Here is a 26,813-nt window from a genome sequence, read left to right on the forward strand (position 1 = left end):
AAAATGCATAAAATTATAAAATGGACTGATGGATGGATAAAGGGACGGATAGATGGAAAAAGCACTTGATAAAGTGATTATAGTAAAATGCTAATGATAGAATCTAAGTGGTGGGTATTTGGGTGGCCCCTGTAAAATATTCCAACTCTTCTGTTTGAAAATGTTGGTAATAAAATTTGGGGGGGGGAATTATGTTGGCCTCCATCATGGAGAATGGATTGAGCAGCGTAAGTCTAGAGGCAGGGAGACTGGATTGATGCTTGTAGAAAGCCAAGGAAGGACAAGGATTGCCAGCGAACACAGGAATTTGAAGGGGGCAAGGAAGGTTCTTCCTTAGACCCTTCTGAGAGAGCACGGCCCTGTTGACACCTTGATCTCAGACATTCAGCTTCCAGAACTGCGAGAGGAAAGTTTTTCTTGTTTTAATCCACCTAGTTTGCGGCAATTTGTTATAGCAGACCAAAGAAAATAATACAGGAGTTGAGGGTGTCAAGGTAGAAGGCAATACCATGGAAAGGTTATTATTTGTTATACCACACTATCATATATTTTATAGTATTTTATCTTTTCAAGATGGCTTTTGTATGTGCTTTGGGTTAACAGACCTGAGTCTGAGCATCAGTGTGCCGTATCTGGAATATGGGGAGGTAATGAAACCTAATTCAAGAGCTTTTGAGGAACAAATGGAGTAATGTGTATAAAACTATTTGGTAAACTGTTAAACTCTGTAAACAAGTTGTTGTTAGTACTGTTATCAGCGCGTGGAGGAGCAGAAAACACCTTGAATTAGAGAATGGAAATCTAGGCCCTCGACCTCAGTGACCACTTGGCTTCCCAGCCGTATCACTGTGTGAGTGGCCAGCACCCTCTTCAGGTTAGTCAGCTTCTGAAAGATTCAACAGTGCTCCTCTCGGAAAGGGACAGAAGAGGGAGTGGTCGCAGTTCAAGGTCAGGGATCGTTGGGAAGACCTCCCCAGATTTAAACCGTGCCACACAGTGTCCCTTCATTCACTAAGAACTGTGCAGGAAGGGTGGGAGGGTGAAGCCAGAATGAGTAAGAGGCTGCTTCTGCCCTCAAGTTCACAGTCTCCTGAGGTCAGTGCTACCACTTTGGGAGTGTGCACCTTCCTAACAGAAGGAGCCGGGAACCGGACTGGGGAAGGCATCCTGGAGGAGGTGAGGTGAAGCTGGTCCACGACAACTGAGTGGGATTGCCAAGACGTCCTTTGTGGGAAAGAGGAATTAGAGGATGGTTTCAATTTAGTAAATGTTATCAACTACCTCACTGAGGATCTGCGCTAAGCGTCAGGGGTTAGGGGAGGGAGAAAGAAAGTATGAAATCAACATACGTCAATCCGGGAAGCTCCCCTGTTCTAGTAAGGAAACTAAATCTGCATACAATTAAAGGAAACTACGAGATAGTGTGACGTCAACGACTCGGGCTTTGAATACCGGATATAGCGAATGTGGACTGTGTCAGGGATGATTCTGAATTAATGTTGGGGGCGTGGAGGGTTGTGCGTCCTGGTCCCCGTGTCCCCAGTCGTCACCTAACAGGCAGATGACGGCTGTTTATATAATCGACGGCGCCTCGCAGGCGACCGGGGGAACAGGATGGGGGAGCCGGCCGGGGCTGAGTGCGCGCTCCTGGAATCCGCGCTGGGGTGTTGTCTCTCCCAGGCCCGACACCTGGGTCCGCCCTCCCACTGCGGAGACTGGCGCGCGGCCTCCGAGAGGTCGGCGGGCGGCTCGCCAAGCCTCCTGTAATCCAGCCATCTCCCAACTGGTACCGGGCGGCTGTAAATGCCCGGGGAGCCCGCCCCACCCGCCTACCCCGCTCTCCACCCGGTTGGAGGGAGTCGAAGAGGAGGAAACCGATAATAATCTTGAACTCTGGCGCAAATCCTGGGTCTTGCTCTCCGTAGGTCATCTTGTCACCCCGTTGGCTCGGGTTTCCAAGCCTCTCGCCCCTTTTACTTTTTCGGGATCATCCTGGAAACAGGGGCGGTCCTTCTCTGAGTCAAACTTCGATCCCTCACGTGACAACACTATATTAAGATTTTTGCTGCTCGTGGTGGTGGTGGTGAGGGTTAGAGAGGAGGATGCATCTGGTCTTGAGATTAATTTTGAGGAAGAAGAAAATGCAGACGGTTTGCCTTTGGAAGGGAAACTATTGATACATCCTCTTAACCTCCAGGTTAAGCCAAACTTTGGTAAGAATCAAAATCTTTTCACACCTTTGAAAGGATGTTTGTGTTCTGAGTCAGATTCACTCCTAAGTATTGACTGTGGGAGACCACACTTACAGGATGTCTTTAAATTTTTGTGTCAACTTTTTTCATATGGAAAAATGCAAACATACATGAAGTAGAGACAATAATATGATGAACTCTTGTGCACCCATCAACCCCTTCAACAATGATCAACCCATGACCAATTTTATTTCATCAATTACCTCCCACTCATCCTTCCCCTTTTCCCAGTGTGGTTTTTTTTTTTTTTTTTTTTTTTTGCGGGCCTCTTACTGTTGTGGCCTCTCCCACTGCGAAGCACAGGCTCCGGACGCGCAGGCTCAGCGGCCATGGCTCATGGGCCCAGCCGCTCTGTGGCATGTGGGATCTTCCCGGACCGGGGCACGAACCCATGTGCCCTGCATCGGCAGGCGGACTCTCAACCACTGCGCCACAAGGGAAGCCCTCCCAGTGTGTTATTTTTAAGCAAATCTCAGACATATTTTATTAATAAAACTTCAGGGACTTCCCTGGATGGGGAACTAGATCCCACATGCATGCCACAACTGAAGAGTCTGCATGCCACAAGGAAGATCCCGCGTGCCACAACTAAGACCCAGAGGAGCCTAAAAAAAAAAAAACTTCAGTATACCAAAACCTCATTTTTAAAGAGGTTTAATATAAATGTACAGTCAATGTTAAAATTTCTGTCTCATGTTTTAAACATTAGATTACAATTAATTTGTTCAAACCGGGATGCAAACAAGTCTATCACTGCGTTCTTTTGATACGTCAAGTCTCTTTTAATCTATAGGTTCCCTTTCTCTCATCACCCCCCCAACCCTTTTTCTTCTGGAAATTTATCTGATGAAGAAAACTGGTCCTTTGTCCTGTGAATTTTCCCAGACTGGAATTTGCTGACTGCATCTCTGTAGCGTTTTTTAAATGATTCTGGTAGATCCAGAACTGCGATGGGTTTTAGATTCATCATTTTCGGCAAGTATCAAGTCATTACCTCCTGTTGTATTACATTGGAAGGCACATCATGTTGGATTGTCTTTCTTTTTATGATGTTAGGATTGATCAGTGCGTTCAGGGGTTGTCAGCCTGATTCATCATTGTAAGATTCCCCATAGGCTTTTCACATATGCTTCTAGCAGCTGTTGATGATTATTGCATAGGTCCATTATTTCATTGGGTGTTATGAAAGAATGATATTCTTCCATTCTGTCTTCATTTATTAGCTGGAGTTTGTAATAAAAACTGTCCCTCAACCATTTGGTATTCTTAGATATATTTGTACAAGAATGATAGCATAAAAAACTGAGTATTTACCAGTGTTCAGATAGTGGTATAGTTTCCTAGCATTCTCCAAAAAATGACCAATGAGTTTAGTTTTTAGTTGTCATGATGAACTGATGGAATTTTTTGCATATATGACGTGTCTCAATCAATTGCAGTTATCCTTATTCATGCCAAAAGTATCCCATCTTTAACCCTTCATGTTGGCTCCTGAATCATTTTTGACATGACCCCAGTAGCTTTCTCACAATCTGATGTGACAAGATGCTCCGGAATCATCTTGTATATTTTTCCTCCCAGACCTAGAATTAGCCAGTTCTTTAAGGAAACTTTTTTTTTTTTTCCTGCCACACTGCGGGGTATGTGGGATCTCAGCTCCCCGACCAGTGATCGAACCCATGCCTCCTGCAATGGAAGCAAGGAGTCTTAACCACTGGACCACCAGGGAAGTCCCAAGGAGCCGTTTTCTTTTTGGTGGGAAATAATAAGATCACCATCTGGATGTAAGCAGTGCTTTTGCTCAGTGTATCCAGATAGGCTATTAATATTAGGCCTTCTTTATGAAGGGAACTAAGAAATACATTTTATTATGTTTTAAGAGAAAACACATCATGAGTTTATACTGATTTTCCAATTCAAATTTGGGATCACTGTGTTTTTATTTCTCTTCTTTTATGTCATAATCATAAGAGAAAACCTAATCTTTCAGGTTGAAAATCTTGGTTCCTGGTAACATTAACATAATTGCTTATTTTTTTTATCCTATTATATATGTGTATATATGTACATGTACATAATATATAATATATTCAGAATAACAACAAAAATATTATTACCCAGATGATAACTGAAAAATTTAAGTTTTATTTTCACCTCTTTTTGTCATTAGGCTACATCCCACTGGGGATAAACAGCTAAATTACTGCATTTTAAAGTCACCTAAAATAACTCCTCTCTAAGGAGTAACCAACTTCCGAGAGTTTAAGCTACCAACTACACACACAGTTAGTTTCATTTTGTCTTAACTTAATTTTGTTTTATAGTGATGTAAAACATTTACATGATTCCAAAGCCAAACATACAAAACAAAGTACATTTAGAAATGACTAATTTCCATCTCTTCCACCTGGTTTTCCTTTCCTCCCCACAGGTAACTGTTTTTGTTAGGTTTTGGTTTATCCTTCCACTTAAAAAATAAATATAAGCCCCCCAAAATGTATATTTACATTTCCCCTTTCCTTAGGTAAAATGTAGCATGCGGTGTGCACTGTTCTCCACCTTGTTTTTTTCACTTAATATATCCTGGAGGTCATCATAAAATAATACACAGATAGTCCTCATTTGCAAAATGGCTAGAAGGCGAGGGGGCAGACCTGACTCAGTCGCCTGGGGAGACAACATCCAGCGGTCCAGCGCCGTGTTTTTCAGATCCCCAGAAAGGATGAGGTCAGATGGGTCAAGCCCGCGTGGGCACCCAGGGGCTTCGGGGAATGAGTTGGAGGAGGAGAAAGCCGCAGCCCAAAGTCAGTTGTCTGGTCCCCTGTATCTGGTTCTCAACCAACTTTCTCACTGCAGAGTTTTCAACTATCACCTATCGATTTACAGTGCGACAATAAATAGCCTTGTGTGGAGTCTTTTCGTGGATTTGAAGCTTTCTTTTCGACCGAGGTGTACTGGGGCATCAGGCCTGGATCAAGAAGCCCGAAGAGTGTAACCTTCCTAAGTTGCTCCTGGAAGTCTAGCTTCAACCCTACCTGCCAGCTGCAGCATATCCCAAAGAGAGGAAGGAACGGGGAGGAGACGGAGAGAAAGGCAAAGGAACAACTCTAGGGACTCAAGGGAAACAAGAGCCGGAAGAAGGGGAAGACCTGCCCTGGAAAGGAGGCCTGGAAGGTGTAGATGTGGTTGCTGGTAGTGGCGTCGTAGAAGACTACCTCCCCGCATTCGTGATTCACGCGGACGCCCACTTTCCTGGGACAGACCGAGAGATCCTCCCGGGTGCCGGCCTTGGTGAGCGCCTGGCACTCGGAGCCTGCGATGCGCAGCGCCCAGAAGCCGGTTAAGGGCTCCAACGCCAGCATGCCCCTCCGTGGTACTGGCTCTGAGGCCACGCCCACCACGCAGCCCCCGCCCCCGGGCCCTTGGAGCTCCACCTCCCAGGCCTGGCAGCCGGAGGAGAAGCCTGGCAAGCCCAAGGACACAGCGGAACGGACGGAAGCGCTCAGGGTCGGTGGGCTCAGTCCAGCCGCTTTGAGAAACCTGGTCCAGCGTCACTGTCTTCAGATCCTGGGAAATGATGAGATCCGCGTGAGCCGAGGCCGCATCTAGGGTCACTGAGGCTGCGGGAAGATAAGGAGGAGAAAGAGGGGCAGCCCCAGGTCAAGTCGTCCAGCCCCCTTTAGGATGGCTTTCTCTTCATAGTCACAGTCCTCTTTGTCCCCAGAGAAGTCCTATCCCTCCCTCCCCCTCTTCGAAGTTAATTCCTAAATTTCACCATATGCCGCTCTGAGGGTGCTCTCCATTGGTGGTGAGGGGGGTGTCATTTCAACACTCAGCTGAGACTATCTCCTCTTCCTTCCCCGTTTCCTGTGGTCCTCATATCTAGAAGAAGATTTGAGGCTTGTATAAGAGTTGTCGAAGCTCAGGCTATCTGAGCTCGAGTAATTTTCTAAAGTGCAGCCCCTCAAAAACAGGCATAAATGGAAGGGTGGAATGCAGAAGGAGGGATAGTCAGCCCCGGTCTCACCACAGAAGCACACATTTTTTTTTTTTAAATTTAATTTATTTACTTATTTTTGGCGGTGTTGGGTCTTCATTGCAGTGTGCGGGCTTCTCATTGCGGTGGCTTCTCTTGTTGCAGAGCACGGGCTCTAGGCGCGCGAGCTTCAGTAGTTGTGGCACGTGGGCTCAGTAGTTGTGGCTCGCAGGCTCTAGAGCGCAGGCTCAGTAGTTGTGGCACACGGCCTTAGTTGCTCCGTGGCATGTGGGATCTTCCCAGACCAGAGCTCGAACCCATGTCTCCTGCATTGGCAGACGGATTCTTAACCACCGCGCCACCAGGGAAGTCCCCATTATTATTATTTTTTTTTCTTTTTTATGTCCGCGTGGCCATGGGGGATCTTAGTTCCCCCACCAGGGATCGAATCCACGCTCCCTGCAGTGGAAGCGTGGAGTCTTAGCCACTGGACCATCAGGGAGGTCCCAAAACATGCACACTTTTAATTGGATTTGGACATTAAGTTATAGTTTGTCAAGGCTAGAAGGCCCCCATCTGCCCTCTCCAATTGCCTGAGTGGCTGTGGTTCCAGTCTTTGCCAAAGACTTAGGAATGGGGGCCTCATTCTGCCTGTTGTCTAATTTGTTGTCTCATTTGTTGTCTACTTTGTTGTCTGATATGTTGTCTGATTTGTTGTCTGATCTGTTGTCTGATTTGTCATCTAATCTCACACCCTCTTACTGTAATATTACTTAATTTTTCCTGCTGGATGGGGGGTGGGGAGAGATGGAGAATGTGGGAATGTGGGGAAGAGGAGAAAGAGTGACCAGGTTCATGGGGATGAGTTAGGTGAATTGTGGCCCAGGCAGTCCTTACTGGTCTCTAGAGTCTACCCTGGCTGAACTGATGCCTAGGTAAATAGTTTTAAAAAAAGAAAAAAAAAGGGGACCGGAGCAGTCAACTATAGTGACTTCCTTTATCCACTAGGGGGTACCACAGCCAAAGCAATAAGCAGAAGCCAAGCTGGGGCTTCCAGGTCATCTTCCTCTTTTTGCTTGAGAACCCCCTCTTCCTTCTCCAAAGCGTCAACACTACCCCCACCTCCCTCAGCCCAGCTCCACTCAGGGACACTGTCTCTGAAGTCTTCTCTCTACTGGGGTCTCGCTTCTGTCTGCCCCTCACTCAACACCTCACCTAATGTCACGCTCTGCTCTTGCTAGCTCCTTTTCATTCTTCTCCCTGCCTCAGTGAGCTTGGAATTTCATAAATTCCCCTATTTTGCTAATTGTATAGCTCCATCCTTTTGTTGAAAATAGGTGTGTCCAACCAAGTACTGATGGTAAGTCAGCCACTTGTACACTTTCCACTCAGGGTGGATTCAGCCCTTTCTGCAACCTCTACAACCAAAGCATCCATACAGGTCCATCTGGCTGTGCTTCTCAGGAGAAGCTGTTCTGTAGGACTCAAAATAAGGACTCTATCAACCTGCTGAATGACTAATAGCCTCAGTACATTTCAGGCTGTACTTTCCTCCATGCCATTGGGTAGAATCCAGGAGGTCCCACCAAGAACGTGTTACTTTCATTAGCAGCTCCTAAGGCCTCTGCTGAATTCTCCATGTCTCCTGAGTTTCAAATCTTGAGCTCCTGTTCCCCCCACCCCTACCTCCTTTTTCATAATCGTGGAGCAGATAAAGGTTCAATATTACATTTTGTGTTTTAAAATTCTTGGCAATTTCTGCCACAGGACATCTTTCACTGGCGAACTTTCTTCCTTGGTCCCTGCCTTCTGCTGCTCTGCAGGCTGTCTCTCCTGGGCTGTACCCCTCTTCCTCTTACATAGTTTGAAGGCCCTTTCTCCTTCCTCTCTCCCTCCTCCTGGATCTGCATATTTCAGAGCTAACTTTCCACCGCCAGGTATTCCTTGCTCTGAGGAATGTCAAGGCCAGATTTGAAACTATCATTTTTTAATGAAATGTCCCAGTGCCCTGAGTCGTTCTCCCTCCCAGAGACGTGAAAATAAGGTCCTGTCTTGGGAGACAACGCCACCTACTGCCCACTGAGAGCTGCCAAACACACAGCTGAAGGACACTTTTTATTGCCTGTTCTGGGTAAGGTCGCAAATAATCCAGGTTAGAATAATTTAGAATTGAAGTTGAGGTGGTGATGAGACATTCAAGGATGCACAGGAATTTAAACTTGGTAAGTACATGAAGACCATAGATAAGGATCTGGATGGTCCTGGGGCTCAGGGAGGTTACAGGACCTGCTTAAGGTTAACAGCTGCAAAGTGGTGGAGTGGAGGTCTGAATCTGGCCCATCTACCTTCAAAGTCCATGTAGCTCCACCTCATTGTGCTAGGAGGGAGCGGATCTCTGGTAATGAATGGTAAGAGAGGTGATAGGGAACCCAACAGCCAGCAGAGACGAGAATTTCAAGGAAGGGACTGCTGACGATCTCATGTTTCAGAGTCATCAGTTTGGATGTGGGCTGAGAAAGCATCACTAGGATTTAGTTGGAGACTTGAAAGAGTGGCTTAAGATGCCCAGCATTGGGCAAGGCATCAGAGGGTAAGCAAAGATGGGAAGATATAGTCCCATCCCTCACGGAGCTATGCATGAGCCAAAGTCAGGGAAGTTGGCAAAAAATGTAATGGTAATAAATTAGGAGGTGGTTCATAAAAGGGAGAGAGGTATATAGACCTGCAAGTCCCTCTGAAACCTTTGTGCAAATTAGAATAAGCCCCTCCCCTTCCTCAGGGCCAGTCATGCTCTTGGCAGCAGAGGCCCATGGCTTGGTAAGTAGACTGTGGGCTGGGTCCCAGTTCCGACTCATCCACTCTCCTGGCTGCTCTTGTAACAGTGAACAACCTGCCCACTGTAAGTGGAGGCCCCGGAAGGATGACGACTGAGTAGCTAGGAAAGTTTCATGCAGGAAACTGGGATGTTGAGCTGGACTTAAACTGATGTGAGAATTTAGAGCAGCTGCAAGAAGAGGTAGAAGGGCTTCTCTGCTGGAAAGTGTCGAGCAGAGCCAGGAAAGAAGTGATGAAGGAGAGGGAAAAGATGCAAATCACCGGGGCCCTGGCTCCAATACTTTGAAGTAGGCAAAATCAGGTAAAATCACTCATGCAAAAACTATCGATGGGGCTTCCCTGGTGGCGCAGTGGTTGAGAGTCTGCCTGCCAATGCAGGAGACACGGGTTCGTGCCCCGGTCCGGGAAGATCCCACATGCCGCAGAGCGGCTGGGCCCATGAGCCATGGCCACTGAGCCTGCGCCTCCGGGAGAGGCCCCAACAGTGAGAGGCCCGCGTAACGCAAAAAAAAAAAAACAAAAAACAAAAAAACAAAAAACTATCGATGGCCTGCTATATGCAAGGAGCTATCTGAATAGGTTGTGAGGCAGGGGAATAATAATAACCCCTAACAATTGTGCATTGGTTTATAATTTATAAAGAACCTCCATTCCCAGCTGTGACGTTTGATCCCCTTTCCTGGCAAGGAGACTGTGGTCGTGGTTGTCTCAGAACATGAAGCTCTAAATCTCAGAATTAGGATCATAATCCGGATCTTTTGGGTAGTTCAGAATTCCTTTCATTCTAACCACTGATGCTTCTTCTTCTTTAAATGTAAGTAATTGTTTAAATAGATGATACCCTTACTTGGTTCCAAATTTAAAAGGTACAATGGGAACCTCCAACCCCCATTCTCCAGACAGCCAGACATCTAATTTTAGTGCATTTTAATGTGTGTTTTCTTCATGTGGGAGAGACTGAGCATCTTTTCATATGTTTTAGAGATATTTTTTCCTATGAAGTATCTGTTCATTTCCTCTGTCCAGTTTCATCCTTGGTAGTTAATTTTTTTTTCTTTTGTAAGAGCTCTCTATGCATTAGGGGGATTAACCCTTTGATTTATTATTTTTTTTAGCCCTTTGATTTGGGTGGTAGCTGTTAATATGTTTTCTTTTTACGCTTTCCTTTGGTCATTTGTCTCTTGACATTGTTTTTGTAGATTTTTCCCCCATGCAGATCTTTTAAAATATGATTGAATTTATCTCTCTATCCTTGTATGATTTCTATATTTGAATCATTCTTTTTTTTTCATTTTGTTTTGTTTTTTTTCTTGGCCATGCTGCGTGGCTTGTGGGATCTTAGTTTCCCAACCAGGGATTGAATCCGGGGCCCTCGGCAGTGAAAGCGCAGACTCCTAACCACTGGATCACCAGGGAAGTCCCTATATTTGAATCATTCTTAAATTGGTGTTAAGTACAGTGGGTCCTTGCCTTCAACTTGCTCAATAAGAAAGTAGGAAAATCAAGAAAAGTACCTAAATAACTATAAAAGAAATTACCATATGGTCAGTACTCTAAATTTCTTCATCTGTCTATCCAGAATCCAGTTATCAATCTATCTGAAAATTCACCTTTCCATTTATTAAGGCTTTACTTAACTCCTTCTAAGGGCCAGGAAAGGTGTGAACAGATGACATTTTGTGGTGATGAGGCATGTGGGCTAAAATGACAGAGATCCAGATCTGAATCCCAACTCTCTGTTTACCCCTCTGTGGCCTTGGGCGGGTTACTTAATCTCTCCTCATTTTTGTTTCTCATATTATCTCCTAAGATGTGACAAATGAGGAATGTGGAGGGGTCAAGGATTAGAGACTGATGAACAGATGTGTTAGTGAGAAGCTTAGGGAGAGAGATGTAAGATGAGTCCGATGCCTAGATTTGTGATGTCAGGTGGTGAAGTCTGTTCTGACAAGGACAAGACAATGGTCACTAGTGTGGGCAGCAAAAGTAAAGGTCGCTGGATGTGAGCATGTCAATGAGCTGAAAGACCTCAGTGTTGATGGTCATCTACATCGTCCTTGAAATCACCCAGGATGGTGGCAGGACATGGGTGGCTCACAGGGCTCAATGGCTCATCCTCAGCAAATCAAGGGAATTGGCTCTGTGGAGAACAGCAAGGCAGAGGGAGAGCGTGGGCGACCAGAGCTCCACACATAGGGGCTTTTATCTGGCTCTGGGGACTTCACGCTTAGGAGGTGGTGTATGGAGTGAGGAAGATGCTCACCCCACCCGTGACCCTGAGATTCGAGGGAGCCATCCCCTTTGATAAAAAGGCCAGGGAACTATGACTTATGGGGAAAGTGACTTTTTAATAGAAACCCTACAGCAGACAGTGGTCAAGTGGGATTAAGGAAGGATAGTATGGAGTGAGATTTGAACAAGAATGTTGGACCTTCTAATACAGCCTCAGCTGGCAACTCTCATTAGTGTTGTCCCCTGTGGGGCCCCAGCGTCGGTGCTGAAACCACTGACTGGAGGGAAATTGGAAGACAGTGGCTGGGCACTTGGTTTTCTGGTATCCTGAGCAGCTGCCGTGGTTCTCTGACGCCTGGATCCCGAGGTACCTAGGCGGAGGCTCTGGGAGGTCTTCATTCTGTGCGTTGACTCTCATTTCATGTCATACTTACATCACAGGCACCAAGACTTTCCTCCTCCCCATGTGCAAACAAGCCACACCTTTCACCAGCCAAAGTCCATCTCACCTTCCACCTCCCCTAGATCAGTCACGCAGCCATGGGAAGATGGGCCTTGTCACCTCTCCCCCATGTTTACTAACGCGGGAGCATATATAATCGGCACGGTCTAAAAACCATTCACCTGCTGGCCATCTCTCCAGATCTGGAGCATGAGATCATGGCCTGATGTCGTGGCAAGAGAAATTGAAGTAGGATACCAGGGGAGCTTTTCTGGAGGAGGACTAGGCAAGAGGCTTAGGGACTGAGTGTTGAATGCAGTGTTTAAGTGAAGTGGGGATGGGGGAGTACTTTCTTCTTTGGGTCTTCTTTGGAGATGGCTTGAAAGGAAGGGAAAAGGTCTCCAAACTGCCCTATGTCCTGTTCTCCTTCTCTTTCCCTTTCATTGCAGAATCTGTATAACCGTGAGAGCGATGCTGGTTGGGGGAATGAACAGCTGACAGAGATGCTGATGCAAATAGTCGGGTATTAATTGACAGCAGTAGCCAAATTCTTAGAGTGTGACCGCGAGCCTGCAAGTATCACAGTGTGGTACTTGATAAACTCCTGCCAGCTTCTCTCAACTGAGGGCAAATCAGAGAAGACGTTCAACTTTTAAGTTTATGAATCTCTGGCTTCTGACCAGGATACTCTGGCCTTTTAACTTTGAGCTGTAAAAATATGCACAGAAAGCTCTGAAGAGGAAAACTGGTCTTTGAATCACCTGCTTCCTCCAGGTGCGTGAAAAGGAGTGATTTCAAGTTTAGTAAAGACATGGAAACCAGAGGGTGTGTGTCAAAGTTGATGATTGATTTCTGAAACTTGTTGCAGAATGGTGGTTTCTGTTGTCCGTGCTAAAGTTCTATTGATGGAGAGTGGGCAGCTGCCTGCAGTTGGAGGGCTGAATCAGGTCCTCTGAGCTGTTCCAGGGCCGCCTCCTTCCAGCTGGGCCATCTTACCTGGACTGTCTAGGGTGGCAGGCTGTCCAAAGCTCCAGTGGAGAAGGAGGCCCTATAGATGGGAGGCTGGCAGTGTGAGGTGGAGGCCATGATCCCTCTGCGGGAGGACAGCCGGGAAGAGGGCATCTGCCCCATCTGCCAGGAGTGCCTGAAGGAGGCGGTGCGCACTGACTGCAGACACCTCTTCTGTCGAGCATGCCTGGCCCAGCACCTGGAGAAGGCCTCAGCCTCCGGGGTCCTCAGCTGCCCGCTTTGCCGGAAGCCCTGTTCCGAAGGGGTCCTGGGGGCCGGCTATACCTGCGACAGCCACCAGAAGAAGGTGTGCTGGTTCTGTGAGGAGAGCAGATGTCTTCTGTGTGTGGAATGCCGGGTGTCCCCTGAACACAAGTCTCACTGTGAACTGGCCATTGAAAATGCCATCAGCCACTACAAGGTAAGGTGGGGTCATCACAGCCATCCCTCTGCCACCACCTCCCTGAGTTACTCCTTCCTACTCCCTGTCCTTTATGCCTGACGTATCATAGAGGCTCAGTAACTGACACTTTTCTTTGTTTCTTCTGCTTTATTCTATTTTGGACCCTTGTCTTCACTTTTCTGTGTTTATCTTGCTACTAATGTTAAAGTTTCAATGCATTAATAGGAGTCTAAGAGGAGATACGGTCACACGATGTCAGATTCCCAGGAAGCATGAGCTCCTTGCATTTTGTTCATCTGTAGCGCAAAGGAGTTGAACTAAATAATACAAAACTCTTTTAGTACTAAGACTGTATGGTTCCGCTGTTTGATAGTACTAGAAAATTGGCTAGAAATATAATCAGGTTTTACATATCCTAATGATTAACTGTAAATACATTGAAACCTGGAAATTAGTACATGATTCTCTCTCTCTCTTCCTTCTTCGTCTTTTCTTTTCTTCCTTTCTATAGTGATTATTTTTATCCTATTTTTAAATTTTTTTATCATAAAACTAGTACATTCAGACAACACTGTAAGGTATAAAGTCAAAACTAAAAATCTTTCTTCCTGCGTTCCCCCATTCTCAGTCCCCGGAGGTAACCACTGTTAGATTTTTGTGTATCATTCTTCCAGAAACTTGTGTGTGTGTGTGTATGAATGCAGTCTCTAAAACACACACACACACACACACACACACACGGATTCTCTATATATTTTTCTGTAACTCGTTTTTATCATCTAAAAATACATCTTGGACATTATCCCATTTTCCCATCAGTACATCTAGATCTTATTAATTCTTTTCAACAACTGCATGGTGTTCAACTCTGTGAATGTACTATAAATTGCCAGATATTGAGCTATTTCCAGGTTATTGTTTTGTTTTGAGGTCTCATGGAATATTGTAATGAGTATCCTTCAACATATATTTTGGAGGACTTAGGATATCCAAGCTGTATTTTGGTGAAAGAATAACCTAACTTCCAAGTTTTGATCAATTTTTCCTATCACTATTTACTGAATAATCCATAGTTCCCACACTGATTTGAATGCCGACTTCTTAATCTGCCATGGGTACGTATAGACTTGCACATTTTCTTGACTCTCCATTCCGTTCTATTCTTCTATCCATTCCTGCTTGTGTGTCAAACCATTTTAAGCACTGTACCTTTGCGATGTGTTTTAATGTCAGGTAGCTCTTGGAACCCTCACAATATTCTTATTTTTCAGAATTTTTGTGGATATTCAGATATATTTATTTTGCCAGTTAGCTTTAGCATTTTTTTCCCAACTATCCTCTACCCCCATCCCCAATTCAGTTAGTATTTGATTGGATTGACAATTGACATATTTTCACCATGGTGTCTTTCTATCCAATAATGAAGGATGAATTTCCAAGTCTTCTTTTAGTTACTTGGCTTTTTGAACATGTTATAATACAGGATGAGAAACTGGGGAGTCCAGATTGAGGGTGACTATGGGAAGGTAGAGAAATAACTCAGAAAGCCAAAGAGGCAAATTTCTCTGGTTCTAACATCATTCCCTTTAAGTGCAAGGCACCACAGGAGGGCAGGGAGAGCTCTCCCACCTGCTGATGGGCCAGTGAATAGATGGAAAAATCTATTCACTCACTCAATGATTTATTCAGGCCTGTGCTTTGTATAGGATGCCATGCTAGGTATTGTAGGAAGTATAAATATGATTCATAATCTTTGTCCTCAAGTTTACCTTTAAATTATGACAGGAAAACTAAAATAAATAAATAACAATATTTGTTCTTTAAGAAAGACTTATGTTCCTTATTAGGAACTACCATACATGCTAGGAGTACAATGATGAACAAGTCAGATACCATCCCTCCTGCCAGGGACTTTGCAGTTTAATAAGAAAGACAGACACGAAATCAAACAAACTACAAGTCTCGTATGAGCTAAGAAGAAAACAAACAAGAGTCTGAGATGGAGAGTAATGGGTGACCCCTGTGGTTGGTGAGGGCCTCATGGAGGAGGTGGCACCGGTGCTGAGATCAGGAAAAAGGGAAGGTGGCCAATGTAAAGACTGGGCAGAAGGGAAGCACAGATTTGAGAGTCCCAGATCCGGAAAAGCCTTGTTATATTTGAAGAGTTTATAATTAGAGTGTGAATTGCCAGGATTTACTGACAGATTAAAGTGGGGTGAGGGAATGAAGGGAATCAAAGATGACTTCATGAGTTTCTCATTTGAGAAACTGGATGAATGATGGAACGATAAGGACTGGGGAGAACAGGTTTGAATGAAACATCAAGTTTCATTTAGGACGAGTCAAGTCCAAGTTGAGACACATCAAAGTAGGATCTTAGTTAAGTGGCTGGCTTTGAAATCTGGATCTCCAAAGAGAGTCTGGGTTAGTATTCCCAGAACTTAAGACAGGGTTCCATCAGAATAAAGATAATATTTAAATCCAAGGGAACGGATGCAATATCCTCAGGAGAGAGCCTAGAGAGAAAAGAAGTTCCAGGGCAAGGTCCTTAGAAAGGCCATCATTTAGATGTAAGGTGGAGGGGGACCCAGCAAAGGAGACTGAAAGCAAGCCACTAGCAAGGCAGGAGAAAAGCAAGGGGAGTGGTGGTCTAGATGCTAAGAGAGAAGAATCTGTTAAGAAGTGACAGTAGAAGGACTTCCCTGGTCGTCCAGTGGTTAAGAATCTGCCTTCTAATGCAAGGGACGAGGGTTCGATCTCTGGTCAGGGAACTAAGATCCCACATGCTGAGGGACAACTAAGGCCGTGAGCTGCAACTACTGAGCCCACTGCAACGAAAGACACTACATGCCGCAAGGAAGATCCCGCGTGCCGCAACTAAGACCCGATGCAGCCAAATAAATAAATATTAAAAAAAAAAAGAAGAAGAAGCAATGGTGGAGTGCATTGAATGATGCTGGGCCATCCAGTAAGATGGGCAGCAGAGAAGTGGTTGCTGGGCTGGGAGGAGGCACACTTCTTCCGTTGTAACAGTGGGGAACAAAAGAAGGCCTCTGCAAGGGGAGGGAGTCTTGCAGTTTGGGAGAGCACCCGAGTGTTTGGGTATATTTCCTCAATAATATGTGAGGGAAGGACATCAGCAGTGCGGGTAGAGGTGGAGGTGTGAAAGGTTTGAAAAGAGAAGAGAAGCCGCGGTAGAATTTGGAAAAGCGAACCTACAAGTGAAACAGTGGAATTGGCAGGCAGCATAGAGCACCCGTTTGAGTTTTGAAACTAGGGATTTAGTGAGTTTCATGAGGCTGCCTGAGGACAGCCAAAGTCTGGGGAGTTGAAGGTATTTTCAAAGGACTGATTACAATGGGAGACCCTGAGTGTGTTTGTAGATGTTGACAGCATAGTTTTGAAATAAAGATTTCTTATGATTTCTCACTATGCCTCTATTCCTTTGAGTTAAATTTTGTAAATTAAATATTTTAAATTGTAAATATTGTAAATTGTGCCCTTTTTAAAGGAATTACGTATTGCCTGACCGCACTCCAGAAGACTGAAAAATTTGCAATGTCTTTTTTGTACATCTGTTTCCCTACTGCCCAACTCATGTTGTTGTCAATCACTTTTTTCAATGTGGTTTGCTGGTTTTCCAAGTGCGTGACAATGATTGAAGTTGTTTTACTATGCTGGCGGTGAGGTTTCTCTCCACATGGAGACTCACCGTCTACATTTCCCCTTATAATCAGGGCATAAATTCTACATAAGTGCATCAGAGTAGTTTATCTTTTGGATAATAAGCTATACTAATTATGTTTAACCTTCATTTTTCCTATTCCGATATTTCTTTTCTTTTTATTTCATTTTTGGGGCAAAAATTTTAAGAATTTGTACTTGAATCAGTTCTATTCTTTTTAAGAAATAAAATCTCCATGTCTTACTCAGAAATTTACCTAATATGGTGATAGATAGATAGATATTAGGTCTGTATCATTTTTAAAGGTTAAGTAATTCCTGGCTTATTTGGAATTTAATATACTGTGTTGTGTGAAGGATGACTCCTTTATCAAACAATAAAGTTATTTTTTCTTTATTCTGGTATACAGTTGTCCCTCAAACATTTCTGTGAGTCCTTTTCACATCTATATGTTCTTTTTGGTTTGACATAAATTAAATTCTTATAATAGTGGTATTTTTCTTACTCTAGTCCATTGATTATTTTTTTCTGTTCTAAAGTTATTATATAGTTTTGATACTTATTGCTTTATGGTTTATTTTTAAATTTAGTAGCATCTTTGTCAAATAATAATTTTTGTAACCTGATGGTCTTGCTGTCTTTTCAGAAGGATTTTCTTTTTTCTAAATTTAATTTAATTTAATTTAATTTAATTTAATTTATTTGGCTCTGCTGGGTATTACTTGTAGCACGTGGGATCTTTGTTGCTGCATGCAGGATCTTTGTTGTGGCATGTGGGATCTTTACTTGCGGCATGCAGGTTCTTAGTTGCGGCATGCGGAATCTAGTTCCCTGACCAGGGATCGAACCCAGGCCCCCTGCATTGGGGATGAGGAGTTTTAACCACCAGACCACCAGGGAAGTCTCCAGAAGGATTTTCTTATATAATGTTTCTAAGTTTTATGGAGAATCCCTGAAATTTTAATTGGCATTGCATTAAATTTGTTGATTACATTAAGAATTATGACTTTTGGGGCTTCCCTGGTGGCGCAGTGGTTGAGAGTTCGTCTGCCGATGCAGGGGACACGGGTTCGTGCCCCGGTCTGGGAAGATCCCACATGCCGCGGAGTGGCTGGGCCCATGAGCCATGGCCGCTGAGAGTCTTTGCTGAGTTCATATATCCTTTAACTTAATTTCCTGACATTTTCTAGATGCACGATCATGTGGACATTGTCAGGTTTAGTCATCAACACCGTTTTTCCTCATAAAATATAATGGGTGATATCATTCTTATCCATATTTTTGGGCACTTTTTGTTCTGTGAGGAGCATGTATTTTGAAAGTTGCTCTTTTTTTGTGTGTGTGTGACTGTATTGGTGGAAAGATACCTTTTTGCCTGTTAACCACTTTTTCTTTGATGCATTTTGTAAGCCTTTTTAAAATTTTTTAAATTTATTTATTGGCTGCATTAGGTCTTCATTGCTGCGCATGGGCTTTCTCTAGTTGCAGCGAGCGGGAGCTACTCTTCGTTGTGGTGCGCAGGCTTCTCATTACAGTGGCTTCTCTTTGCTGCAGAGCACGGGCTCTAGGTGCAGGTTTCAGTAGTTGCGGCTCGTGGACTCTAGAGTGCAGGCTCAGTAGTTGTGGTGCATGGGCTTAGTTGCTCCGTGGCATGTGGGATCTTCCCCGACCAGGGATCGTACCTGTGTCCCCTGCATTGGCAGGTGGATTCTTAATCACTGCACCACCAGGGAAGTCCTAGTAAGCCATTTGAGAAGGATTTTAAATGTTGCTATGTTCTCATGTTTCCTCACTACTTAATGTCTTTTTCGGTCAATTTTTTTACTGTGAAATCACATTTTATCTGATATCTAATAGGATCACAGACTTTAAAAAATATTTATCAAGACAAAACAGGTCTTGCACTATTCCCTATATTTCAATTTGTCTTTTTTTCCCCCTGAGGAATATTTTAGGAAGATAAAAGTTTGTAGAATTTTGCTTTCTAATTCTAATGAGTACCTTATTTACACAAATATTACCTTAATGCAAAAATGGATGAATAAATATTTTTTGAAAAACGAGGGACTTTACCTTACTCATTTTGAATATTTTAAATGATAGATCTGAATTATTCTCGTTTTTCATGCATTATCTTTATTGCTGTTATCTTTGCTTTCTTTTTTCATTTACACAATCTCTGTAGTTGACTTTAAACTCTTCATTAAATTTTAAACTACTCCAGAAGACAGGACTCTGACATTTTGAACCGGATCTTAAGAACAGACCTGACTTTGACAGGCAGCAATAGACAGCATTCCTGGCAGAAGGAAGTAAAAGAAAAGCCATGAAGAGGCATGGCTGCGTGGGGGTGTGTCCAGGAAACCACAAGCAGCTCTGTTTGGCTAGTGCGGAGAACAGGGAGGGAGTAGAGAGAGGTAACCCAGGAAATGTAAATTGGGTTACAGAGGGCCTTGGATATTGAGTTGAGGAGTTCGGGCTTATCTTTGATAATGAGAAACCCTTTTGAAGACAGTAGTAGCACAGGTAAAAAATAAAATATGACTGAGGTTTCAAGCTGAATGACAGACAGAAGGGTGAGTCCAAGGACAGAAATATGGTGGTCAAGAGTAGTGACTTGTGGAAGAGGGTGGGGAAGAGGAAGATAAGTTTGATTACTCCAAACTGAGTTTGAGCTGTCCGTAGGGCAGTAGGAGATACTTAAATCTCAGCTGGAAACATGGGATTGACTGTTAGGACAAAGAGCTTTTGGGAATTATGATAAAATCTGAAGCCTGAAATTAAGGACATCATTTAGAGAAAGAGGAGGGTTAAAGAAACAACCTCAGGAAGGTCAAGGAAGGACGGGGGTGGGAGGTCAGGGGAGTGGGGTGGGTAGAATCACATCCAAGAAGAGGAGGCCTGAGAAGAAGGCGCCTGTGGGTTTCCTTCCTGGGGATCACCGTGACCTTGGAGAGAGCAGTTCCAAAAGAATGATGAGAAACAAAAGCAGATGCTGAGGAGCAAAGGGGCCACGAGGACGTGAAGACAGCAAGAACCAACTACTTCAAGAGATGTAGTTGTGAGAACAGAGAGAGTAGATGGAAGGGGTAGCAAGGTGAAAGTTGCTTGCTTGTTTGAGCTTTTCGAGACCTGAACTTTCGTGCTCACACAGACAATTCCCTGCCACACTCCAGCCTCCGCCTTCACCGTTGAGGCCCTTGAGTGAAATCCAAGATGCCCATTTACTTCCTCCCCCTCCTTCTATGACTGTTTTATTCCTTGTCTGCTGGGAAATGCCTGCAGGTAACACCAGTGACATGAAACATTTTATAATAATTTCCTAGTGACATCATTGTCTCCTCTGTTTTCTGTTTGTTTACTTGAATGTCCTCGCTGAAGTCTCACCCACAGCCCCTTGACCTTGGTTTCACCCTCTGAATCTCAGGGCCAGAAAAAACTTTCACAGTCATCTCGTCCACCCCCAGCCTTACCTGTACATCTCCAGTGATGTGGGACTCTTCTTTCCCAAAAGCAATACATTTTAAGAGTTTATAAGAGAAAATGAGGCAAAATGACAAAAAGAAGAAACATTCCCCATAAACAGCCAACAACAACAAAATCCACCCCCCCCAATTTTTTTTGACCTGAGGTGAGAAGGATTTACTTAATGAAACACACACGCTTCAGTCAATAGCACACTCTTATCTTTAGTCCACAAATCCTGTTCATGTTTTGTTTGTTCCATTTAATCATCATTCCTCCCTCTTCCATGGACAACCACTTAAAGTGTTTGTTGTATTTTTATTTGTAGACAGTTTGGTAAAACACACAAACGGTGTGCTTGTATATTGAATTAACAAAATTATATGATGGGCTTCATGCTATTTCTTGCTTTTCACTCTACCACGTTTTTGAGATCAGTCCATGTTTTGTGGGTCCCATAGTCCATTTCTTCTGACACATGCACTGTGTTCCATAGTGGGCACCTGCCATATTTTACCCATCCATTTCCCAGGAATGGACTTTATGTGATTCCGATTCTCTGTTACCACAACCAGTGCTGTAGTGGACATGTTCTCTTAGAACCTAGGAATTCTCTGGGGTTTTTACTCAGAAACAGGATCACTGGATCACAGAGGAAAGCACACCTAGGTGGCCGGAACCGTTGCCAGAAGGGCTGTGCCGGTGCACATCTCACCAGCCCACAGTGTGGTCCTTATATCCACACACATCCCACCTCCCCCAGGTGTTATCCAGTTGTCTAATTTTTATTACTCTGATGGGGGTCAAATAACATTTCATTGTATTAGTTTCCATTTCTCTAATCACAGGTGAGTTTGGGCATCGCCTCGTCTGTGAATTAACTGTCCATATTCTTTGCCAATTTTTCTCTTGGGTTCCTGTCTTCTTATTGATGTCTAGGCTTTCCTTTTATTTATTTATTCCTTTACTTATTTATTTAGACTGTGCCTTGCAGCTTGAGGGATCTTAGTTCCCCGACCAGGGATTGAAACGGTCCGTGGCAGTGAAAACACTGAGTCCTAACCACTGGACCACCAGGGAATTCCCTAGGCTTTCCTTTTATATTCTATATATAAGTCTCTTGTTGGTTTTAGACTTTGCAGATATTATCTCTTAGTCTGTCATTTCTCTGTTAGGTTTGTCCATGGAGTTGTCATTGAACAGAGATATTTAATTTTGAGGTAATCAAATTAAATCATTCTCTCATGGTTTGTGCTTTTGGGGTTTTATCTAAGACATTTTTCCCTACCGCCAGGTCACAAATTTATTCTTTAACATTATTTTCTATTAACTTTGTGGTTTTCCTTTCACACTGTCTTTAATCCAGCTAGAGTCTGCCTTCGCATATGGTTCTGGATAGGGATCTGACTTCATTTTTCCCTGTTGTTGTAGCCAGTTTTCTCAACACCATCTCCTACAGATTTTGTCCCTTCTCTTACTGAACTGTGTATTGCTTTTTATTTTTATTTTATCTTATTTTTCCCAGTTTTATTGAGTTATAATTGACATACAGTAGTATGTAAGTTTAAGGTGTACAGCATAATGATTTGACTTACATACCAAATGAAACGATTATTACAATAAGTTTAATGAACACCCATTGTCTCATATAGATACGAAATTAAACAAATAGAAAAAAATTTTTTATTGTGATGAGAACTCAAGATTTACTCTCTTACCAATTTTCATATATAACATATAGCAGTGGGAATTATATTTATCATGTTGTACATTACATCCCTAGTACTTATTTATCTTATAACTGGAAGTTTGTATCTTGTGACTGCCTTTATCCAATTCCCCGTCCTCCCACTCCCCACCTCTGGTAACCACAAATCTGATCTCTTTTTCTATGTTTGTTCGTTTGTTTGTTTTGGAAGCATAATTGACCTGCAATATCATGAGAGTTCCTCTTACACAACATAGTGATTCAATATTTCTATACCTTTCAAAATGATCACTACGATAAGTTTACTTACAGTATGTCACGATACAAAGATATTACGCAGTTTTTGACTGTATTCTCCACATTGCACATTTCATACCTGTGACTCATTTCTTTTTACTTTTTTTTCTTTTAAAATTCTTTTGTAAACATGGGTCTGTCCCTGAGCTCTCTCTTCTTCCATTTTCTATTTGTCCTTGTCCCAGTACCATACTGTTTTATTACTATGGCTTTGTACACCCTTTTATCTGGTACACAAATATATTTTGTAACTAAGGTAACAAGGGTTACAAGAAGAACGTTTCCAGACTCTTTTGCTGACACCCCCCACCCTGCGCCTTTCTTCCATTTTGATTCATTAAAGGCTTATGCTGATATCAGTATCAGCTTTGTTTATATTTGCTTTCTACATAGTTTACCCAAGATCTGAAAGTAAATGTTTTAGAAACTGAAATGATTCATTATATCCTTAGATTCCAGGACACCGTGACCCATCCAGACACTGATTTAAGATTTAGAGAGAGGTTCCATGCCTTCCTGGGCTGTGGGTTTGCTCTAATAGAGAGTTCTTGTCCCTCCCAGCCAGGGTAGGGGAGTGGTACCAGAGGTTTTTCATGTCCTCTGTAAGTCAGGTCTCTCCAGATTGGCTTCACTTGTTGATGAGAAATAGTGAGGGTTGCCAGTGATCAGCACATAACTCTTAGATGTCGGGAGAAAAACACCCTGAAGTCAAGTAGAAAAGGTTCTCTTACTATCTGTTATTTTTATGTAGTTAAGTCTTTTTTAAAAATTACCTATTGCTTTTTGCCATCACTATCCATTAAATAAACTCTTGTGTTCCTTAACCCAAGCATGATGCATAGAAGGCTGCCTATTTTTAGGCAGAATCTTACTTTAGCCTCATCCTGGGATCAGGACACCCCCTCCCTGCCATGTGTTCCACGGGCACCACCCTCACCCCCAGTCTGACCAGCAGGGGTGTCTGTCTCTCTAGGAACGACTCAACCGCAGGATCAGGAAGCTCAGAAAGGACATCTGCGAGCTCCAGCGGCTCAGGGCTCAGGAGGAGGAGAGACTGCAGGCTATGCAGGTGGGCTTCGCAGAGTCCCAGGAAGGACTCCGGTCTGATCATCTGTCTGTCTGGAGCAGCCTGCTGTGGGGGGAGGGCCTGGAGGCTGGAAACACAAGTGCTGGGCTCGGCCTTGGGGTTTGCTGGCTGAGTGACCTGGGGCAAGTCAAACCCTCTGACCTTCATGTGGTTTATATGTTCAGTGAAAGCCAGTCGTGTTCCACCTGGTTCTCGGTGAAGATCAAAGGAGACAAGCAGCCCATCAACTGAAAACTACTCCACAAACCATAGGTCTCTTTCTCTGTCTCTGACCATCTACCTTTCTGTTGCTTGCTCACTTTGATGTGGGGTCTCTCCTCACCCTATGACATGAAGGGGGTTAAAAGTCAGTGGAAGGGCTTCCCTGGTGGCGCAGTGGTTGAGAGTCCACCTGCCGATGCAGGGGACACGGGTTCGTGCCCCGGTCCGGGAGGATCCCACATGCCTCGGAGTGGCTGGGCCCATGAGCCATGGCCGCTGGGCCTGTGCGTCTGGAGCCTGTGCTCTGCAATGGGAGAGACCGCAGCAGTGAGAGGCCTGCGTACCGCCAAAAAAAAAAAAAAAAAAGAAGTCAGTGGAACGATATAGCCGAGTGGGGTGTGTGTGTGTGTGTGTGTGTGTGTGTGAGAGACATGGCATCTGTGGATGTTCACAAGGGTGTGAGGTGCGCGGGGAGGTGTCCCTTCATTTTTGAGGAACACGGCTCCCCCTGTAATACCCATAACATGCAGAGGCAATGCCATGAGGGGAGGAGGACCGAGAAATCAGCATTCTCGCTCGGAACGTTCAGAGACTGAAGGTCCAGAGGGAGCCATCTGACATTGAATCTTAGGGAGCCCCTTTTCTGGAATTTCAGGCAGACTTTAGGACCCACAGGCTGGAGGCTGAACTGGAGCGTCAACACCGAGCCAGGAGACAGCTGGATGCCCTCCCTCAGCAGCGGCCAGGCCAGCTGGAGGACATGCCAGCAGAGGCGTCCAGAATCCCTGGCATCTCCAGGGCAATGATTCAACTCAGCAGCCTGGTCACTGAACTGGAGGGGATGGCTAAGAAACTGGATGCCAGCCTGCTGAAGGTGCACACCCTGAGGTGCCTCCCGAAGCCTGGGATTCTCCCCAAATAGTGGGCAGCCTACGTGTAGCATCCCTCTGGGAGGTGTAAGGAGAGTCTTCTCTGTGACACGTGGTGGTGACTTGTCCAAGGCTGCACAATGCTGTTGCAGCAGAGGCGGGTACACAGAAGGGGTGCTACCCTCTCCGGTTCTCAAGGTGACAGCCCAGAGTGCCATCCACTAGTTGGTTGGGGAGGGAATTGGAGGGGACAGGAACCTGAGAACTGGTTGTGACTCTCACTCTCTTTCTCTCTCCTAGGATGCCAGTGACTTATTGAACAGGTATGAGCCGTCCCATCTCCCTTCCCACATGTGCTTACACAGCACAAACCCACACAAACATAGATGTGTGTATGGGCTTTCTCACGGTCAAGGAGCTCCACTGCTCCATTAACTTGCATCTTCAGACTACATGGAAAGTGGAAGATTGAACAGAATATACTGAGGGATTTCTTTGTTTCTAGGAGTGCTCCAGAGCAGTTAGAGGTTATTTATCCCAACTTAGAGAAAAGAATCAATGAATCACTTAACCAGTCATCCTCAGCAGCTCTGACCAGTTCATCCCTGGACCAGCTCCTCTCAGACTCACCTCAACCTCCTGGCTCTCCTTCCCCCAACCTGTCCAGCCTCCCACTAGGTCTGCCCAGTGCACCCTCAGGCCTGCCACCTCCTGAACATGCCACAGCTGTGATCAGATGCCTGACCCTCTGATACCTGGACAATAGTCACAGCCTCTCTCCTGAACCAGGCTCCCACTGCAGAAGTCAGGATTCAAGACCTCCTTTTTGCCTGTGAACTGACGGTAGCACCCACCTCTCACAATCTCATATTAAAATGGGAGTACCTGGATGGCATGAGTTCACAGTGCTGAGGCCACCTCTGCCTATGGAGCTGGCACGTCGGTTGGCAGAAATATTCCTTCTGAGCTCCTGTAGCACCTGTTATCTGTACAACGCACCTGGAGCTTACATTACTTTTGTGGTGGACAGACTCTACAGGGACCTCCCATAATGCTCCCCTCGTGGTGTTCATGCCTTTGTATGATCCCCTCTCTTTGAGTGTGAGCAGAACCTGTGACTTGCTTCTAATCAATGGAATATGGCAAAGGGGATGGGCTGTCCCTTCGCAGACTGTATTACATGGATGGGATGCCTCCTTGCTAACACGCTCACTCTTGAAACTCTCCTTGCTGGATTCATGACGTGGATAGCCCTGTGGCCAGCAGGCAGCCTCTAGGAGCTGATAGCAGACTCCAGCCTTCAGCCAACAAGAAGCAGAGGCCCTCAGTCTTGCAGCTGCAAGAAAATTAATTCTGCCAACTGCCTAAGTGAACTTGGAAATGGACTTTTCCCCAGTCGAGCCTCAAGAGGAGAACCCAGACCAACTGACATCTTGAGTGCAGCCTTGTGAGACCCTAAGCAGAGAACCCAAATTTCTGACCCACAGAAACTGTGAGGCAATAGATGTCATAGAAACTATGATATAATAAATCTGTGTTGTTTTAAGACACTAAATTTGTGGAAATTTTTATGGAGCAATGAATAATACCTTTGTATATTAATTATTTGTGCATCACTTCTTTGGGTGAGTAAAGACAGCACACTGTCTTTGTGTCCCCAGGGTTTAGGACAGTGCCAGTCTCATAGTTGGTGTCCAGTGAAATTTATTAAGTGGATGCATGAATAAATTAATAGAAAGTATAAGGACCCTTCTTTTTTCTTTTTTAATAAATGTATTTATTTATGGCTACGTTGGGTCTTCGTTGTTGAGCGCGGGCTTTCTCTAGTTGTGTCAAGTGGGGGCTACTTTTCGTAATGGTGCGCGGGCTTATTCATTGCAGTGGCTTCTCTTGTTGCAGAGCACGGGCTCTAGGCGCGCGGGCTTTAGTAGTTGTGGTTCTCAGGCTCTAGAGCGCAGGCTCAGTAGTTGTGGCGCATAGGCTTAGCTGCTCCGCGGCATGTGGGATCTTCCCAGACCAGGGCTCAAACCCGTGTGCCCTGCATTGGCAGGCAGATTCTTAACCATTGCGCCACCAGGGAAGTCCTAAGGGCCCTTCCTGATGCTCCATGATTAACAAAGGGGACCTTTAACTAGTATTACTGAGCCCTTGCAGAAATGGTCAATAGTATACTTGGCACTGAAGGATACAAAGAATAAAACATGGCTACAAGGAGATGCTGCATTGCGGTGTAAAGAGTAAAAACTCACAAGTCAGACTTGAGTTCAATCCCAGTCCTGACACCTAATACCTCTGTAACCCTGTACAAGTTACTTAGCCTCTCTGCACCTCAGTCCTACCCCCTCTAAAATGA

The 26,813-nt window shown here is 44.6% G+C and overlaps 2 protein-coding genes across 2 annotated transcripts; one reads left to right on the forward strand and one right to left on the reverse strand.

Moving 5' to 3' along the window:
- Positions 1-5,359: 5,359 nt before the first annotated feature.
- Positions 5,360-8,601, reverse strand: LOC309829123 (E3 ubiquitin-protein ligase TRIM31-like; the record flags this gene model as incomplete). The annotated part of the gene is given in 3 exon segments (XM_082664816.1): positions 5,360-5,728; positions 5,730-5,872; positions 8,574-8,601. Coding segments are annotated over 3 exon segments (540 nt in total).
- Positions 8,602-12,821: 4,220 nt separating this feature from the next.
- TRIM40 (tripartite motif containing 40) lies at positions 12,822-24,895 on the forward strand (the record flags this gene model as incomplete). The annotated part of the gene is made up of 4 exons (XM_082663091.1): positions 12,822-13,166; positions 23,277-23,372; positions 24,241-24,465; positions 24,761-24,895. 4 exons carry the CDS (start codon positions 12,822-12,824, stop codon positions 24,893-24,895), a joined length of 801 nt encoding a protein of 266 aa, XP_082519217.1.
- Positions 24,896-26,813: the final 1,918 nt, after the last annotated feature.

The sequence above is a fragment of the Grampus griseus genome, assembly GCF_964374135.1.
Source record: "Grampus griseus genome assembly, chromosome: 10".
Taxonomy (NCBI): domain Eukaryota; kingdom Metazoa; phylum Chordata; class Mammalia; order Artiodactyla; family Delphinidae; genus Grampus; species Grampus griseus.